Source organism: Lutra lutra, chromosome 7 (genome assembly GCF_902655055.1).
Source record: "Lutra lutra chromosome 7, mLutLut1.2, whole genome shotgun sequence".
NCBI classification, from domain to species: Eukaryota; Metazoa; Chordata; class Mammalia; order Carnivora; family Mustelidae; genus Lutra; species Lutra lutra.
Genome location: NC_062284.1, coordinates 128,823,535 through 128,844,478, shown reverse-complemented (window position 1 = coordinate 128,844,478; position 20,944 = coordinate 128,823,535). Strand labels below are relative to the sequence as shown.

Here is a 20,944-nt window from a genome sequence, read left to right as displayed (position 1 = left end):
TTACGTTTAATTTTTATAAATTAAGTTATATTAGGAGTTCAGTAGAAAAATTTGCTATTTAAGAAAAGCTGAATGAATTCTTTGGCTAAATAAACATCTTCTTTCTTTTTTTTTAAGATTTTATTTATTTATTTGACAGACAGAGATCACAAGTAGGCAGAGAAGCAGGCAGAGAGAGAGGAGGAAGTAGGCTCCATGCTGAGCAGAGAGCACAATGTGGGGCTTGATCCCAGGACCCTGGGATCATGACCTGAGCCAAAGGCAGAGGCTTTAACCCACTGAGCCACCCAGGCGCCCCCATACCTGCATTTCTTAAAGTGAAATGTGTATCAAAATTTTTGTCATAGCTTTATAGTGCTCTACTTGTTTGGGGTAAGAGAAGCCTATATGCCTTATGTATTGGCAGCATTTTTTTAAAAAGAGTATTTATTTATTTATTTGACAGACAGAGATCACAAGTAGGCAGAGAGGCAGGAAGAGACAGACAGAGGGGGAAACAGGCTCCCCGCTGAGCAGAGAGCCCGATGTGGGGCTCAATCCCAGGATTCTGGGATCCTGACCTGAGCAGAAGGCAGAAGCTTAACCCACTGAGCCACCCAGCCCCCTATTGGCAGCATTTTGAGAATGTGAAAGACTAGTTCTTTTCAGCCTTGTCCACAAGAGGGAGGATATTGCCCTACATTAATTTTGTTGATTCCCCAGAACTGTTGGCTACTGTTGGGTCTGCTTGAAGCAAGAGATTTATGTTGTTCCTGCTGCTGCAAATTACAAAATTAGAACCTGGCAGGCATTCCTGTATGAATTTGCACACTGTTTAAGATCAACCTAGTTTGGGTGCAGAGGAAGCAATCTGTGTATTTGGGAGGTTTTGTCAGAATAAAACACACTTAAGGAGTGTATAAGGTCAGTAGATGGATGAATGAGCAAGAGGATGCCTTGAAGGTAAAAAAAGAGAAGAGGATGAGGGGAGTGATCATTTAATGGTACTTTTTGTACAAGGTTGGCCATGAAAATATCAGTAGGAAGATGGTAAGGAAAAGTTGCCTGCCAGAAATGAGGGCTAAATGGATCAGTAGTCCTAATGCGTTCCTCTCCATTGCCTTGGGACACACTCTGTAACCAGGTGGGGTCACTTCTGCTCCAGGCACTTAACAAAGCTTCAGAAATGAGAAACATAGCCTTGGCAGCTAAAAGAAGGTCTGCCTGAGTTCTTCATTTTCCCCCTCATTTCGTTCCCATATTTTATCATCTCTGAAGCTACAAAAAAATAAGTGTGTAGAGCTAAAAATATGAAACCTTTCAAATGTAGATGGATCTGGAAGTCAAGTCCCTGAACCTTTGTCTGAACAGTTAGAAACTCTGGACAGAGTCACCTGAGTATGAGCAGGAAAGTCAGTGACATGACGTGCAAATACAAAACAGCAGAAGAAATAAAGTAAAATAAAAATAAAGGGTGCGATGTAGCTTAGAAAATTCTAAGAATTTGATCTAGAAGCAAATAAAGGACAGAAGAATTCCCCATGAGCTATATTCTGTAGCTCATTTGCAGTATAGAATAACTTAAGAAATCTTAGCGCTATAAGAATTCAAAGGAAAATTTTAAAACAAATTAACTGAGTGAAAGGAAAGGGAGATTATAGATGGAAGGGAGAAAAATGTGAGAGCCAAAACAGTGCAGTCACATAACTAATTTGGCAGAAGGGGCAATTTCTAAGTACTAGTCTCTATCTGAACATGAGGCAAAATCTTACACTCTCTGAACTGCAGAAGAAGTCTCCAATTCACACACATCTAACAGAGAAAGGATAAAAATTGACTATAGAGACTTAAGTATAGTGTTTAACAAATAACTGACTTATACTGACCTAGGGACAACACATAGGAAGGCAGATTAAAACATAAAAACTGGGAAATATCTGAGCAGGGAAATTAGAGCTGTCACACTGCCTGGAAAGTGTGAAACATGAAATTCATTCAGCCAAGGCATTAAACAAATAAACAAATGAACAGACAACAAGAACTAGTTCTGGTGGTGGTAAGTGGAGGAGTCAGGAGCAGTACCCAGACTTGCTACAATCTATTACCAAAAATCTCCAGTTTTAAACAAAAAATTGTGAAACATGCATAGAAAAGGGAACGTGTGATCCCCATGCAGGAATATGTGCTGGGAATGGAAATTGCCTTTGAGGGGTTCCAGATGTTGGACTTAGCAGACAGACTCCACGGAAACTATTAGGTTAACTATATTAAGAGGATTAAGGAAACTACACTTAAAGAAAAGGAAAGTAAGATAATCATTAAAGAGTGAGTATTAATAAAGAGATACAAATTATATATATTATATTATTATTTTCAACTTCAAAATTTCTATTTGGAGATATTATATACATAATACATAAATTGAGAGTTCAAAGTGCAGGAATCCAAACAAAAAATTCACTAGAGCAACTCAAGAATAGATTTGAGTCAACAGAAGAATTGGCAAACTGGAAGATAGATCAAAAGAGATTATTTACAGTCTGAATAGAAGAAAGAAAATGAATAAAGGTAAATAAACAGAGTGACAGAGAAATGTGAGGCACTGTTAAGTGTCTAACATATGTAAGATGGGAGTACTGGGAAGAAAGGAGACAGAAGGGGGCAGAAAAAATATTCAAAGCATTAATGACTGAAAATTCCCCAATTTAATGAAAAACATGAATCTACATAGCAAAGAAGCTGAATAAACTCTAAGTAGGATAAATTCAAAGAGATATACATCCAGACCCGTTTAAATAAAACTGTTGGAAGCCAAAGATAAAGAAGAAATCTTAAAAGCAGCAAGAGGAAAATGACTTGTCACATACTGGGGTGCTGCCGTGAGATTAACAGTTGATGTCTCTTCAGAATAGTGGAGGCCAGCGGCAGCAAGACAGCATTCGATGTGCTGGAACACAAAGAGTGTCAGCCATGATCCCTCCATCTGACAGTGCTGTCTTTTAACAGTCAGGGTCAAATAAAGACATTCCCAGGTAAACTCAAACAGAGTTCACGGCTAGGATACCTGCCTAGTAGTTATAAGAACTACTCACTGCTTTTATCATTCATGCTGAAAGGAAGTGACAGCAGACAGTAATTTGAATTTATGTGAAAAAACAAAGTGCTCCAGTAAAGGTAATTATGTAGGTAATGATAACAGACAACATAATTACCCATTTCTTTTTCTTTTTTTCGTAGCTGATTTAAAACACAATTGCATAAAACAATATCTATAAAATTCTATTGTTGGGCCTATAACGTATAGAATTGTGATATATTTGACAATAAACCACAAATGAATGAAGCTATATTGGAGAAAGGAAATGACACCAGATGGTATCTTGAATCTGCAAGAAGAAATGAAGAGAGACAGAAATGGTAAATAATAAACTTAACTTAAAAAAAACAAACTCCATAAATATATTTGAGCTCTCCTTCTCTTTTCTTCTTAACAAGACATGTTTTTTAAAATTTTTTCTTTGAAGACTTAATTAATTCATTTATTTTTGAGAGAGAGAGAGAGTGGGAGGAGAAGAGGGAGAAAGAGAATCTCAAGCAGACTGGACTGAACTTCACGATCCTGAGATCATGACCTGAGCTGAAATCAGGAGTTGGATGCTTAAACCAACTGGGTCACCCACGTGCGCCCAGAAGACATATGTTTTAAAAAAGCAATCATTATAACACAGTATTGTTGAGTTTGTAACATTTATAGACATAATGTGGATAAGAATAACAAAATAAGGAGGAAGGGATGAGAGCTATGTAAATAAAGTTTCTGTATCTTACAGGAATTGAGTGAGTATAAATATGAAGTATATTTTAATAAGATGTATAAGACCTAGAGCAACCACTAAGAAAGTAGCTCAAAAATATAGTAAAGAATCATTAAAGGAATGGAATTAGTATGCTAGGAAATATTCATTTAAGATGAAAGGAGATATTAAATAAGGAAAGAGGAACAAAATAGGGGAACTGTGTGAGTACCATTATGCGGGCATCCCGTGATACGATCTTTCAAGTCCAACAGGTTTCAGATTCTATAACTTTCCTTATTCAGATTCATTTTCTCCCTCAAAGTATTACTCTATTCATGGTGCTCCTTATGTTTGAAATTTTTTAAGTAAATTAATAAGAATCCTGGAATGAATTTTTTTCAGCTGATTCTTATATTAAATTTTCTGCTTCATCACACTCCCCTTAAAAAATACTAGGTTGATCATAGAACATACTCATGGAAATGCTCGCAAAGGTACACATCGAAATGCACAATTTTTTGTACCACTAGCTGTTTAACTACATACTCATATGAAACTTATTCTCTGATACTACCAATATTGACCTAAAGATGCATTTATTTATACATGTGCTCTGGCACTAGACATATCCAGAGGGATAAAAGTGACCATTACTTTTGGATTGTATTTAAGTTGAATACATCCTAACAACCATTTCATGGCTCACTGAATAATCTCTTTTAAAAAGGAGTGTGCATATGTGTGGGTGTGTATAGTAGAAGGTACATAGTAATAATGATAGTGTTCATAATTATGCCAACATAAAGCATTATGGATATTCATATAACATATAAATATAACATATTTAGAAATGTATTATCTATATTTGTATAATTTTCTATGTTCATAAATAATGTATCGTTTTAAATAATAACATGTATGTGTCACACACACACACGAACACCACACTCTACCATGAGTCACTATGGATATTCTTTCAGTGCTTAGAAACATGGGTTTCTCCTGGCGTAGCCCTCTGACAATTTGGCAGAATGGTTAAGGATATAGCCACAAGAATCAGCCTGTCAGTGTCCAACTCCCAGCTCTACCACTTGTTAGCTGTGTGACCTGGTATCCTACAAAATCTAATACTGATACTGTCTTCTTTGTGGTGTTCTTGTAAGCATCCAATGTCTTAATGCATGTAAAGTTCTAGAAAGCACCAGGCAAACAGGAAGTGCTCAATAAATTTTAGCTCTCATTTTTAATCTTCTTTGACTCTGTTCTTCCAGGAGATAGTTTCTTTCACATCTGGAGCATGTGTTAAATTGAGATTATGTTTCCCATCTAAGAATACATCTTCATAATATGTCTTTTATTGTGATAGTGTCTGCAACTGTTACACCTTTATTTGTGATCTTTTTAGAGTTTGCAGATGGTAATGTATGGCAATGATCATGTCTTGGGTATTACCCAGGTGATGGTTGCTTCTCAGGAATGAGCAGGTATATTTATATTGGCTTTTCATGACCTTTTGTGTGTTGTGTAAATAGGGCGGTGATATGATGATGACATAGATTATCTTGAATACCTTCCATGTGGTTGGCCTGGTCTTCCCATTCTGATTTCTTTCATACATGAGGGCAGAAAATGTTTGTCTCTTTTGTGCACTGTTATAGGCACAACACCAAAAAGAGTGCCTGGTGCACAATATCAGAAATGAGTGCTTCATGGTATTGCTCGATGTAAAACCATTCACTTATGTCCCAGTATCTACCCAAGTCCATTGATTTTATTGTAATCTCAAAAACTGTTGTTTAAGTACTTATCAAATTATGCTTAGTGCTTCTGTTAAACCGAATAGCTTGTTTTTGTCTGAATATTCCTTTTCTTGACTAATCTGATACCATCACCTCTTTCATTTCAAACTAAGAGCATCTTGAACTCTACCCCCACTTCTCTACTCACTTGCCGCAGTCTCTCTCCTCTGAGTGCCCCTGGCTTTACTGATGTATATATTTCCTGGGTCATTTAACCATTTTCTTTTAAATTTTTAATTTTTTTTATAAACATATAATGTATTATTAGCCCCAGGGGTACAGGTCTGTGAATCGCCAGGTGTACACACTTCATAGCACTCACCATAGCATATACCCTCCCCAGTGTCCATAACCCAACCACCCTCTCCCGAACCCCCGCCCCCTGGCAACCCTCAGTTTGTTAGATTAAGAGTCTCTTATGATTTGTCTCCCTCCCAATCCCATCTTGTGGCATTTATTCTTTTCCTACCCCCTCATTTAACCATTTTTATATTCTAGTATGGTTACTTGCCCATGCCATGTCCCCCTTCAGAGCAAGGACCTTTTCTGTTTCACTTTTAAACCCTCCATAGTACATGTAGGTAGGTAGTGACTATTTGGCAACAGCAAATATTTGATGAGGGCCTACTCGGGGCCAGATACGGAGCCCCGTGGCAGGTTGGTGTCATAGGCATTTAAGTGATTTTCTCTTCCTGTGTTCTCTAAAATTATTTGCTAAATGAACAATTGAACATAATCACATTTTGAGCAGCATGGTGGTGTAAACAGTCCTTAGCTTTGTACTGGACATACTGGCTTAAAATCCAGGATGTCTGACTTCGAGACGTCAACATCTGCCTCCAGGAGCCTTGGTTTTCTGTTTGAAGTAGGAATAGTAGATCCACATTGTAGCACGAAGTGAGTTAACACAATGGGGTGGCGTGGGGGCACTCCTGGCCAAAGTGATTGGGCTAGAGAAGGCATCAAACAAAAGCAAGTTTCTTCCTTCCTCAGAGAAGCACTATTTGAATAAAAGCAGAATTACTGGGGTATCATCTTTTTGTGTTGGTGGTTCTAGCTCTGTTTCTGTAGATCCTCTTTGAATGACTCAAACAAACTCATACAGTGCCTGGCCACTTAGGGCTGTGTGGGGACCAGGCCAGGCTGCCGCTCTTTCCTCCTTCTAGAAGTTCTGACAAATGTCTGCTGTGGTGGTTCTAGATTGCTGCTTTCCTCCTGTTCTTTATGAAATACTTTCAGGAGGCTAAGTTTTGTTTCATGCATTTTTTGTTTTGTCTATGGCACATGGAATGAAATCATTACTATTTGTGGGGAGTACTTTCACGTTTATGAAACATCTTCACATCCGTTATTTCATTTGGCACACTTGATAAGTCTATGAGGATGGTGGGGCAGGGACCTATGCCATTGTATGCCTTGTAAAGGCAAACAAGGAAATAGGCCCTCAGAATTTCAGTGGTCTTCCCAAGGTCCCATAGCTTGAAAGTGGTGGCACTGGTGGCACTATCCAACATGAATCACCTGGCTACAAATTTCATGCTGTCTCTACCCTACCGTCCTCACCCTGGAAGTCAAGGGAACCTCTGATATCCTTCATCCTGACAATCTCCTCCGTTCTTCTTTGCAGAGGCATCTATCCTGAGCTACGATGGCAGCATGTACATGAAGATCATCATGCCCATGGTCATGCACACTGAGGCAGAAGATGTCTCCTTCCGCTTCATGTCCCAGCGAGCTTATGGGCTGCTGGTGGCTACTACCTCCAGGGACTCTGCGGACACCCTGCGTTTGGAGCTGGATGGGGGGCGTGTCAAGCTCATGGTTAACTTAGGTATCGTATGAAGTACCCTCCGCCACTTTGTTTGGGCTTGTCCTCCCTTTCTTTTCTGATTTTCATTGGTTTGATTGAATTCTTTGTTTGTTTCTTAAAAGTTAGCTGCTCACCTCTTGTTTAATAGACCAAGGATAAAAACCCAACGGCAACAAACACCTTCTTCTTGTTTCTGCATGAGGTTTTGATGTCAATTTCTGGTTTCTGACAGTGGTGGTTTTTTGTTTTTGATTTTGTTTTTGTTTTTTTTTTTTTTCCCTAGATTATTTATTTTTTAAGTTTCCTTTCTTGGTTTTTTGAAACCGTTTAGCTTTGTGTAAAACACGCTACTTTGGTCCATCTTTTGATCAATCACATTGCCATTCAGTCCAACTCCTTGGTCACCACTCAAAACAGTCAAAGCCCAGGGCAGAGATAAGACAACAAATGGAGGCAAAATGGGACATTGGGGTTGGAGAGAACTAAGCTTTGTGAGGAGGATGAAAGGTGCATTGTTTCTTTCTCCACAAACGGGGAATTCTGGGGGCACTGCTATTGCCTTATGCTTTCTCCTAGCGGGGAGGATGAGTCAGATTGTTACTGTTGTCCTATTGGAGAAATAATTCTGTAAGTTTATAGAGTCTCTGACATGTGGAAGGAGAATGTGGTTCCTGATATGATCCCCTTCTTCCTTCCTGACATTCTTCCCCATCATCTAGCAGCCCCTTTTATCCAGATTGCCATGTCACACTGTCACTCACCTGTTCCTCTGTCCTTGGTACTGAAAAATTATGACAATTTCAAATTCGCAGCTTTATCGGGAGAAGATCTGTTCTTCTGCTATAATTACCTGTAATAGATACTTTGGAAACTCCCCTCCTGGTGGCATCACATTTGCTCCTGCTGCTGACCTTGACTGATTTCTAACTGATCTTCTTTGAAGGATGGGAACCTCTTGATTTCTGGAAGGAAAGAAACCAACCTCACTTCTACTTGGTAGAAAGTCAGTGAAGAGTGGTATGGCTGAGTCCAAGCTTCCTAAGCCAGGGATTTTGGGGGGTATATAGTGTATGTTTGGGTACAGAGCCCCTTTATAAAGATTCTGGTGGAATGGCTTGTCAGAGGCATGGGGAAGACATGATGGACAACTGTACCAGATACAAGACCACATTAAACCTTAGCTGGCCTAGTGGGAAGGTGGAGTTTGGAATCCATAACAGTCTTACCTGCTGTCAGGTCGACTGGTCGCACTTGGAAAATGCCTACACTATGATCCTGGAAATCTCTAGGACGCAGAGGACTGTTTTGAGCAGTGGCTTCACTTATGTCTTTTTTTTTCTTCCAATTTGTAGCTTTTACAACACTCTGCCCTTTTTCTTGTCCAACCTCATTTGATTTCTGTTGTCAGTGTGTCTGTTGGTTTTTCTTTGGTGTGTGTATGTGTGTGTTTGGTTATTTTGAGTTTTGTTTTTCTTTTTGCTGGATCTTTGTGTTCTTGAGTTTTCAGTCCTTCCCACCATCAGCCATGGTAAATCAAAAGATGGTATTCAACCCTTCAAAGGCCCAAAGCCTGCGGCCCGCATAGCAAACAGCCTTGAGAACAGAGCGTACTGAGCAGCCTGCAGGGGCTGGCATACCCCCGTCCCTCCCACCTTCCCCACCCTTGCACCATCCTCCCCACCTCCCACAAACCAACCAGACAGTGTGTATAACCTAAAACCAACAACCAGTACCTGATCGTTTAGTTCCCTCAAAAAGAGCAGGAGAAATTTAAAAATTTAATAAAAACAAATAAACAACAAAATGAACATAACATCCTAAATAGTTCACAGAAAAAGATGAAGACAATTTTTAACTCTACGTCTATTTCAGAGTAAGAGAGAAGCACATAGATAAGCATGATTAGCCCCATGGAGTCCCGGGGAAATGTATACCATCACTAAACAGAAAATAGATTTTCCTTCTTAGATGTTGTTTTATAAAATGAGAAAGCCGATGGTGGCAGGTCTCATATCTCAGAAGGAGATACAAGTGGGGGAAGATAAAAAGGGATAAGGAAGGAGATGGACAGATTCTCTCTCTTACACACACACACACACACACACACACACACACACACATGCACATACACACATACACACACATGCGGTTAGTAAGAATTCCCATGTGTATTCCTAGAAACATTTTTTTCTATTTGCCCCAAATCTGGGAGAAGTACCTCTCAAAAAGACTACATTTGCCTCTCCATTCCTTCTAGCGTATACTCAGTCTAGCTCCTCCAAAGCTGAGATATCTTGGGCACGACGCAGTTGGAGAGCCCTGCGCTTTTCAGAAGCAATAGTGACTTCTTTTTTTCCCTGAAGAGTGTGGTTCACTAGAATGACTGGTTTGAATTTATTTAAATTACTTTCAAACCTAACCTGGAAAACTGAACTGAATTTCCCTGTGCTTATGTATACAAAACTCTTTACGTTCATGCTTTGTTTAAAGGTTCTCTTTCCCTTCCCTCGTCAAAATATACCCCTGTGTGAATATTTTCCCCCAATATGAGTTCGTATTTCCCTTTCCTTTGTTAGAGAAGAAAACATCTCTAAGGAGGGTTTGCATGCAGACTTAGGCCAAAAGAACTAATTTCAGGTGATCATTTTGTTCACCATTTCAATTATGTCTCCTTTCCAGCCTATGCACAAATGATAATACAGTTTATTTCAAATTGGTCATGCATATACACTCATGATGTAAAGCCTAGTATGTATTTCTCTGATGTAATGTATCCATCTCCTAAATGTCCAGAAGACTAGGCTTTCCCAAGGGTCTTGCTCTCTGAAGACAACCAGGTGTGGAAAGAGCTGGTGTCAGAAAGGTCCTATAATACACAGCCCGTTTTTGAAATCTTTTGATCCCTTACGATTAAAAATACAATAATAACATTTTATGATTATAGTAAATTGAAAGATTTAAAAATCTTATTTCAGTTGGCCAGTAATCTTGGGAGATAAGCCAGGGAAGTGTTTTTATGCTTTTTTTTTTTACAGATGTGAGACAAAGAAGGAAATGTAGGACTTTTCAAAGCTAACATAAAAAGTTCATGGTGGAGCTGAGACTAGAACCTGGGTTTCTAAAATGCTAAATCAACATGGGTTATCTGCTATCTCCACAGGTCAATCCTGTGTGGCTCAATGATGTGGCAGTCTTAATGACTTCTAACTGCTTTCATGATGGTTACTTTTTAAACATGTCCAGAGGGAGTCTTTTTTCTGTAGTGCCTAGTTTGAATTAAGCCATACAGCTGAAAAGTCAGTCAGCATTGGCATCTGCTCATGGCCCTTTGGAATCCTCAGCAGAACGCCAGCAAGCCTTCTTCAATGGGGGAGGCCCGTAGGGAGTATCATGCAGTTTGGTCAGTGGCATTCAAATTCTCCAGATGCTCTGTCTCTGGCAATGCAGGCTTGCTGACGACTGTTTACAGTGTGCATTGTTGAACACATACCAGCCCTAGAAACTTTTACCTCTTCCATGCTCTCCACCCAAAGCTTACTCATCTAGAAAATAATAATCTCTCATTTACAAAAATAAAACAAAAAAACATCTAAATGAAACAGGATGAAAAACACAGACATATACAGACAAGCAGACACCCCGCGGGTATCTTGCCGAGGGTAAGGCAGAGATTCAACTTCTGCGGCTACTCAAGGTAGATCTAAAGGAAGTTGCTTTCCCAGCCCAATTCCCTGGATTCACTTTGCATGAAAAAATACAACCTCATTAACAAGACTGCCATCTAAGAGCCTATGAGCAAGGCACTGGGATGGATTTTTTTTCCCTTGATCTACTTATTGTTCAGGTAAAGTGTCCAAATAATCTTGTCACTTCTTGGCTTAATCAGTTGTCCACCCTCTGGAAAGCTCCAAGTCCTCACACTGGTTTAGAGACATCTTTCAATTCATGGAACCATTTGAGTGAATCCAGCACCTTTCTCTAGACTGGGTCCTCGTCGAAAAATAAAATCCTCAGGGCACCTGGATGGCTCAATCCATGAGGCATCTACCTTCTGCTCAGGTCATGATCTCAGGGTCCTGGAATCCAGCTCTCTGTTGGGCTCCCTGTTCGGTGGGAAGCATGCTTCTCCTTCTCCCTCCACTCCTCCCCCACCCTTGTGCTCTCTCTCAAACAAATAAATAAATAAAACCTTAAAAAAATAAAATAAAAACTAAAAGTAAAATCCTCAACAGCATAGAAACAAAAGAAGACAACCCTCTCTTGTTGACAGTTCTCAGATTTGTTGCTTTAGGCCTACTCTTCCTCTTCCCTTCTCTCTTAAGCATGGCCATACACCTGTTTCCCCTGTCTCCTGAATACATCAGGAAGGGACATTTCTCCAGCTTTGGCTGATGGCAGGTGCTGCTGGTAGCGGAAGCCCCACCCCTTCCTCCCTACTTGCCCTCCCCTGTTCCCAGTCCTCACTGGGGGCATGGCCTCCTCTGTTTGGTGATCGTACCAGTTGCTCCAGGGCTGTTTGCTCCCACTTTTCTGTTGCGGTTGACGACACATGACAAACCTAACCGCACGAAACCAAACCCAGATTTTTTTCAAGAGATGTTCTTCTGGGGAACAAATAAGTGTCCCGCCTCCTTCCTCAGAATGATTGGGTGTTCTAGATTTCTCCTGTCTGGATTTCCATAATTTTATTCTGCCCTGTCCTTTGCCACTGGTTCCTCTTTCACTTGCTTCCTTAAAATGTTTTACTTTGGGAAATTCAAATGGTGGCCTTATCCTTGACAAGTCCTCCAAAACTACTGGGTCAGCCTTAGGCAGAAGAGCTCAGTTTCTAACTGTAATTTTTTTCCTGTAACTTTTTTTTTTTCCTTTTCTTGTCTTATTTCTACTTTTTAGTATCCAGCTTTAAACAAGTTCTTATTGAAATTCCCACCACGATAAATCAAATTTAGTTTTAACTGGGCAAATTTGTAACAACTAATCTGAGATCTTTTTTAACCATTCTACCCAATCCCCTGCAAATAATCATTGACTCTACTCTAGACCTTTTGTGCTGAGTGTTCATGACTCTAAACAGATGCTAATAAAAGGATAGGTACTCAGATCTCTGACATAGGATAACCTGTCGGGTTATCAGAACTAGAAAATTAGCCACCCTTTCTTTCCTCCCTTTCCCATTAAAAAATAAAAAAATTTAAAAAAAAAGAATTCTCTTCCCTCAAGATGCAGAATTACAGAGTGAGATAGGTAGGATATCAAAGGTGCCCAAGACCTCCTCCCCATAAACTTGTCTCGCCTTCTCCTTGAATGCTGTAGGCACTTGATTTAGTCTGAGCATTCAGGCAGGAAGACGAAGATGGGCTTCATGAGTGGGTTGGTCTGGGAGCCTTTGAAACAATAGCAGAGAACCCAGTCCATCGTGATAACATCATACAACTCCTTTGACCCATCACCCAACTCCACCTCTCTAAAATCTGGGACGGGTGTTTGTGCGGTTAGCTGTTTGCAAGTGGCCATTTTATGACAGGAAATGACCAGGTGGTATTAACCCTTTCCTTATCTCTAGGGATAATGGCAAGTCTGCCTACGTAAATTTCTATGGCATCTGGGGCCTGAGCAAAGAAGAGGGTGGAGGGAGTTTGTTTTCAGAAAAAGAGAAAGGGTTAAATACTGCACTGAGAAACTTCATGGACAGATTTTTTTGAAAAAATAAACAGTGTGTCAGATTGGTGATATATCTTTGGAATACTAATACAAAAACTGTGTTGATGCTACTTTTAAAGACAAATTTGGAGAAAATCATTATAGGGGGACATAGACTATAACCTGCATTTGGTGGGGAAATTTTTGCATAATTTTCCAAGTCAAACAAAAGTAATATTTCAAAGTTCAGGTGTGAAATCCTTTATATAAATGAATAGGTTTTTTGAAAAAAAAAAAAAAAGGAGTGGCATACTTGGTGTCTATTGTGGATATATATGTATACCAGTATATATCTCTATACATATGTGTATATATATATGTGTGTGTGTGTATATATATATGTATCCAACTTTACTAAATGATATACTGTACATATACACCCACCCTTAAACTTGTACATACCGTATATATATATAAAATGGCCACATTTCTTGCGTGTGTCTGTCCCCGGAAGGGTGGACTGATTGTTTTTGGATGTCTGCAGCTGTTACCTTGAAGGATGCAATTTCATCTTTCATTTATTTTTCCCCATCTAGACTGTATCAGGATAAACTGTAACTCCAGTAAGTTTTCCCTCAAGTTTCATTTTGTTCTTAAAGAAAAGAAAAACTGACTTTATTTTGTTTACTGTTTTATGAGCTGTTTTTTGTTTGAATTATTTTGTGTTCTGACTATGGAGTTGGGGGGAACGGGGGTTGACAAGATGAAGGGCTGGGGTGAGGGTCATGGGCTGATTGTCGCGCAGGGTGTGGTTTCTGAATTGGGGTAGGTCCTCTCTTCTTTCCTTGCATTTACTCTTTATGCAGAAAAGGAGGAAAGGGCACCTGGATAAGGAAAGAACTTGAAAATGAATTGAAATGGTAATTTGTTGTTTTGGGGAAATAATCCTCAGGGGTGGACAGAAAGCATTAGAACAACCAGAATGCACTTCTCCACTACTGACAGCTTCCGAAAATAAAAGCAAAGTTCATGACCCGGAAGGTGGCTGCCAACTCTGACATTTGTTTCCCAGCATTTACCGCTGTAGGTTTTTTGTGTGGTTTTTTTTTTCCCCTCAGAGGGTGAGCACAAAGCATTGTTTTTGGTGATAATGCAACATTTTAACCAAAGGCTTGAGAAACATTCTGGCTCTTCTGAATGAAAAATTGCAGCCTATTATTTTTACTTTATCCCATTCAAACATTCTGGTTCTTGAAGAAGGATGTTCAGGAAGTGCAGGCTGAATTGTACTCACGTGTTTCTTTCTCTGTCTCAGAAATGAACATTAACTGGAGTCATGAGATCAGGGAACCGGAAGAGAAAGAGGAAGGATGGGGAGGAGGGAAAGAATAGGTCTAGTTGATAAAAGGAAGAAATATACTTTGAGCCTTATGGCATCTGATATCCGTTAAGATAATTAAATAACTAACTAGGGTAATTAGGGTAATTAGCTGTAACAAACAATCCCAACATTTCAGTGGCTCAACGGAAGACAGGTTTACTTCTCCTTCAGGCAAAATTCAGTGCCAGTGCCAGATCTCTTCAAGTAATTCAGGCATCTAGGATTCTTTCATGACCTTGGTCTACCATCTTGGAGTTCTTCACTTCCAGCCATATCCATAAGGAAGAGAGAGAGTGAGCTTGGATATAATGCAGTGTGTTTTTATTAACTTGCCTGGAAGTGATGGCCCAGTACATCACTTCTGCCCATATTTTCTCAGACGTGACTCCATCCAAAACGCAAAGGAAGTTGGGGATATGTTCCTCCTCTGGATCCAGGAAGACAAATTTGGATTGGTTGATCATCTAACGCACATGATTCTCAGCATTGCCCCCTCATTTTGTACTTCTTTTCTCATTAGGGCCTTTCAGTAGGAGCAAATTCAGAAAAAGAAATAATCCGAGTTTTATATTTCATTTGCTTGTTTATTCCATTATATTTTATAGGTGCTACTAGTTTAATCTTCTTTCTTGGGAGATTGATTATCGGGATGATAAATTAATAAAGCCTAAATCCACTTTTCTGGGGAGCGGGGGAACATTCTATGTAAATTAACAGAAGAAAAGAAATGTAAAAAATCAATATAAACAGCCACTTCCTGAAGTAGAGTGCTTTATGCGCGTCTTGGCATCATTTTCAGTTAATTTAAGCAATGTTCTATTTTGCTGTGTTTAAACATTTCTAATTAGCCAGAAATTTCTCATGATATTTAGATCATTAAAAGACTAATTGAAACATCCTTTTTTTCCCTAAAGACTGGCATTTTCTCTTTCTTCAAGCAGCTTTATTGAGATATAATTTCCATACCACAGGTTCATCCGCTGTAAGCCTACAATTCAGTGATTTTTATTAAATTTATAGGGTTGTCCAAATACCCCCACAATCACATTTTTAGAACTTTTCAGTCACCCCATCCCCACTCCCAAATTTTCCTCACGTCCCTTTGCAGTTCATCCCTGCTCTTACCCTTAGCCCTAGACAAATGCCGGTTTGCTTTTATCTCTATAAATCTTCCTTTTTCTGGATTTTTCATATAAATAGAATCATAGGATATGTATTTATTTGTGTTTGGCTTCTCAAAAATTGTAGTACATTTATGGAAAGCATGAAGGTAGAAAAATCTCATTCTAAGTTGAATCTAGCATCTTCTGGCTTAGACACTCATTTGCAGAATAGAGAACTGAAGGAGTTGTTCAGTCGGGGTATCTGGACTTGCTTTTTGTGCTCTATCCACACTTTATCTTGCAGTTAATTTCACATATTCTCTCTGATCAGCCATGAAAAGTCATCATTAGACAAGTTCCAGAATTCTTTCTTCTAAGAAGGCAATGCCTCTTTTCCAGGACACAGATGCCAGCAGGTTTTCTAGATGTGATAAAAGATTTTCTATTCAGAACCACCAAAACCATCATTGAGAAGAAGTATGTCAGCAAAGATGTGTTCCCTGCTTTGATCACAGTATAGTAAGAGTATAACTAGTTTTAGTTCAATATTTAGGTAAAGAGCCAAGATTGGATTTTGGAAATCAATTTTGAATTCTTAAGATAAACCTTTAACATACTGAGGAAGATAATTTTGGGGAGAACATCAGAGAAAGAATACATAGTGCCCACTAATTAAACAGTGATTGAATAGAAACCAAGGAAAACAAAACAAAGCAGGAGTCCTTTACTCTAACATCTTGAGTGCTGAGGTATATAGATGTGCACCCAGGGGAATGGAGAGTCACAAAATGAAAGTGACACATTTTCTTGAAGTCGATTTTAATTGTTGATTTGGAGTAAAAACTTGAATTGAGACCAAAGAGATATATTATGCAGAAGAATGCACGTCAGTGTGAATCTTATTTAGCTTATGAATCTTAGGTTTTAAGAAAAACTAAGAATTCAAAGACATGTCATTTTTATCATGTATCTCCTTTTTTCCATCCCTGGCATTACTGGCTCTTGGGTAGAAAATTTCAAGAAGGCTAGGCAACTAAAACAGATCCAGGTAATCAGAATTTCCCAGACCTCTCTCCTTGCAGACTGGATGTCCAAGTCCATAGTTCAGTCTGTTCTGGCATCTCAAGCTGTTTCTCTAATAGGTGAGCAGATCCTTCTTCTTACTCAATTTTTGTGATGAGATTGAGTTGTAGCCTGAGTTTGAAAGGGAGGGATTTTCCTCTTACATCTCAGGTGTCATTTTAATAGAAGTCAGAGGATGTTATTACTCACATTTCAGAACAGAGCTGCTTTTTTTCCCTTGAAGGGACATACTGAATTAAGCTTTAGCCACATTTGAATTTAAGTTCATGTACTTTTCTGGTAATCCTTTTTTAGAACGCCTGTCTTCTGGAAAGTCAGGTAAAATACAGAATGACATCATCTATGTTTTTCCTCTTTGTCTGCTGCAAAATGTTTGGGGAAATGGCTGTTTTTAAGGGTTTGTGTGACTCCTTGGAGAAAAGAACATGAAAAAGAAGGGTGGCCTTCTGGTGTAAGGAGAAAACAACTGATCATAGTAGAAGTCAGTGATCTTGAGATGGAAGTCTCTCTCTTTTGGCCTTTGTTGTCTGGTCCTTCTGTCGGTGACTCTGGCCCAGCTCTGTGCTGTTTCCAAGAAGAGAGGAACAGGTTTTGTTTTGTTTTGTTTTGTTTTGTTTTGTTTTGAATCAGCTTCTTTGCCTTCCTTCCTCTCTTTTCTCTTTTCCAATGCTTTGTTTTTCCCCATAAGATCTATGATATACTTACCATTACTCATTCTAAATCCTGCTACCCCTGCTTTCCAAATCTTCCAAGAATACTACGCATAAATACTTCTCTGGCTTCTATTCCCAGACATATATTAGAGAGTGTACAAATCGAGGCCTTAGGTCAAAATCGGGATGTTGCTGGATTTGATTCAATTGGCAGGAATATTCAAAAACATATAACTGGGAAATTTCCAGCTTAGAATTTACTTTTAAATTGCAAAAGGTCAACAGAGTTGGCAGTCATCATGGTGACTGAACTACAGGGTGGCCTGATATCCATTCTGTATCACTGCTAAAGAAAACAGGGCTACTTTCTGGGGAATTTTGGAGAAAATCACCTGTTCCTATGGTTCCAGTTCTATGAGGCTGGCAGCACCCTAAGAAGTGTGCGGTTCTGAAAACAGGTATGGACTTCTTATTGGTCTCATGGACGTTTGCTCAAATCAAAGTATGGAAGAAGGTTTGTTATTTTCCACCTAGTTTCATTTTGACTCTGCCCTTCAATTTCCTAGCCCCTACTTTATTCTCTCCCTTTCAGGCCATGTGCAGCATAGTTTGCATGAATATAGTATAGTCATACTAATGACATATGCAGATGATAGGAATGAATATAATGAAATACATAAAAATAAATATCAATTTCATCCTTTTGTTTTTTTAGCCTTTCCCTTCTCTGAAAGGCTAATTCCTCTGTGTAGGGTTATTTTTTCAATCTTTCTAAAAAGAGGTGTGTATATCAAAAGGAAATTGTGAGTTTGTGTACATGCCTAATTATTTAGGCAGATGTAGAGCGCCCCCCCAATTACTTTGAATTTGAAGTCTCAACTTTATCTGTAACAAGTTTCGTTTTTCTTTCCCTCTTAACTATAAAGGAGAAAAGAAATAGGGTGGCATACAAAAGTATACTGCCCCTGTAGTCCCTTGAGTGAGAGAACGGCTTTGGTAATCCTGTCCACTTCTGTTGACTGTTACCTTTGAATATCATAGACACATACAATTATATAAGAGCTATATGAAAATAGCATCATAAGGATATGATACCTCCAAGTCCTACCTCTAAAGGCTACTAGTATTTACTAAATATTCCTTCCCTTGCACCTGCTAGCCTAGCACTTGCTTTTTGCCTTTTGTGTTAGCTGCTGTGCCTTAGTCTGTTTTTAAGCAGACTCAGTTTCCACTGTCTTGGCCAAGTCAGCAGTGTGTGGGTGTTTCTTGCTTAATTTAGGCATAGCTTGGTGAAATGCAGCTTACTGCACTAGACTTTTGGGGGGTTTTGCTTCCTCTTTTTCTTTCTTCCCTCTCTATGATACTGGGACTATGCTATTTCATTTTCAGGCCTAGTTTATCTAGAAATCCCAGAGCTGAATGTTTAGCTCATCCTATTAACTCAGAAACACATAGCTCAGGTCAACAGAAAGGCTGACTTCTTCACTATTCAAAGTCTTCTGGGAAGGAAATTCTGGAACTCTCTTTTGGTATTTGTTCCAATATTTGGATAACCATGACTATCAGTCATTTGCCTGACCATATCACTTAGAGTTTTAGTGGAGATGGGAAATCCCGAAGTAAGATAGTATAGTAACGTGCTGTGTCTCAAACTATCAGTATCACAACTGAGAGTTTCTCTTTCTGTATTAAATGATTATGCTCTACTTTTCTCAAAACCTGATTTTTAAAAAGTAATATATCATTTTATTTCTCTCTGGAATGTTTTATATTTTTTGTAACATAAAACACTTCCAAGTTCAAGTCTACTAATAGTATCAATAATAGCCAGATTTGAGAATGATAGTAAGATGCTTCCTAAACATTTAATATTAAACTCTTCTTAATTAGTACTAATTCAGGATGATTTTATTTTTAAATAGCTAAAAAAGCTATACATGGAACAAAGGAAAAGTAAAAATTCTCACCCTTATGCCTTACTTGAACCAAAATTCTCTTTCTCAAAGGCAACCCAAATTATCAGTCTTTTGTATATTCTCTCAAAGATAATCCAAAACTATACAACATACAGTTATAACTATATTCTTTCCCTTTTTTCCCTTCCTTGTCCTTCTTAACACAATGTTAACACATTCTTCTGAATTTTGCTCTTTTTCACTTAAAATATTTTAGGGACTATTTCATGTAAGAATATTAAGGTCTCCTTTGTTCTTAATGGTCACATAATACTGCATTTTATGGAGATATCAGAGTTGATTAAATCAATACCCTACTGATACACATTTAGATTTTTTTTTTTCAGCTTTTTACTACTGCTAAAAAAAAGCATGCCTTTGTTTATTAGTCTTTGCATGCATGTACAGGAATGTCTATCAGATAAAACCCTAAAAATGGAATTAACTAGGTCAACAGATAAGTGCATTACAAAAACTGGTATTTCCCAAGTGCTTTCTAAAGAAGTTGTACAGATTTACTTTCCTAAAAGCAATATGTGAATGTTTGTTTCTCCTTACCCTTGCCACACCCTATTATCAAACTTTTTCTTTGTTTTCTTAAAATACTTTTCAAAATGTTGCTGTCACATATTCCAGGGAGAGCCATTGTCACCCTTTTCCTTCCATCCTTTTACTTCTTCAAGTATATATAGGAACCATTGTTATTAAAAACTTTGGTGCAGACTTCTCAGAAATCTTTAAATAGAAATCTCTTATAGTAGCATTTCTCGTGTTAATCTTGTTTTTGTTTTCCAGTAAGCACAGGTGTTTTAGAAAGGTGGCAATATGTTATAGTAATTTTGTGTGATTTCCCTCTTAGACTCCTCTTATCTATGTTAGTATCCCAGCAAAGAGGCACTTTCCTGCAATTATCAACAGCAAGCAAGACTGGCTCCAGACAGGCTGGGTGTAACCCTTATCTCTACTGCTAATGATCTATGGGTCTTTGGCCAATTTATTTCAACTCTCAAGTTTTGTCAATTGTAAAATGGGCCTGATTACAGTATCTACCCATCTGAGTGAGAAGAGAACCTAGGACACAGTCTGTGCTGTATGTGTGGTGGTGGTGGTGGTGATGATGTCATGATGATGACGTCATGATGATGCCAACTGAAAAGATGATCTTTTGAGAACCTTACTTGTTCAAGAATGGATGGCTATAGGGGTGCCTGGATGGCTCAGTGGGTTAAGCCTCTGCCTTTAGCTCAGGTCATGATCCCCCAGGGTCCTGGGATCGAGCCCCACATTGGGCTGTCTGCTCAGCAGGGAGCCTGCTTCCCTTCCTCTCTCTCTGCCTGCCTCTCTGCCTACTTGTGATCTCTGTCTGTCAAATAAATAAATAAAATCTTAAAAAAAAAAAAGAATGGATGGCTATATATCCCTAAAGCCATACTCGGTAGCTTATCAGAGCCTGTAAAATAAGCATCCTACTTTTCCCAGCCAATTACTCAGGGCAGTAATAAATGCTTTTCGAGGCCATCAGAGTTGCACTGGATTTGGCATCAGTAACATTATTAATAAGACTATTGTTGAGACCATCACGGGGTCATATTAGGATTTTTTTTTTCCTCTCAGTGCATTTTGATAAATAAAAACTTGATGTTAACCCAAAACTAGTTAAAATATTATAACTTCGTGAGTTCTTCTGTGTTCGTTTCTGGAACCTTGGTATCGTTTTAATAAACACTTAATAGTGGTCCCAAGT

At 38.7% G+C, this 20,944-nt stretch overlaps 1 protein-coding gene across 28 annotated transcripts in view; it reads left to right on the top strand.

Annotated features, from left to right (window-relative positions):
* Positions 1-20,944, top strand: part of NRXN3 (neurexin 3) — a 1,668,422-nt gene that overhangs the window by 689,691 nt on the left and 957,787 nt on the right. For 20 of the 28 annotated variants that reach the window (XM_047738119.1, XM_047738127.1, XM_047738126.1 and 17 more), the window contains 2 exons: positions 7,203-7,406; positions 13,622-13,648. In XM_047738119.1, the coding sequence (XP_047594075.1) occupies positions 7,203-7,406; positions 13,622-13,648 (231 nt within the window). The remainder of the gene's footprint in view (positions 1-7,202; positions 7,407-13,621; positions 13,649-20,944) is intronic. The other 8 variants (XM_047738148.1, XM_047738133.1, XM_047738147.1 and 5 more) reach the window with 1 other exon arrangement.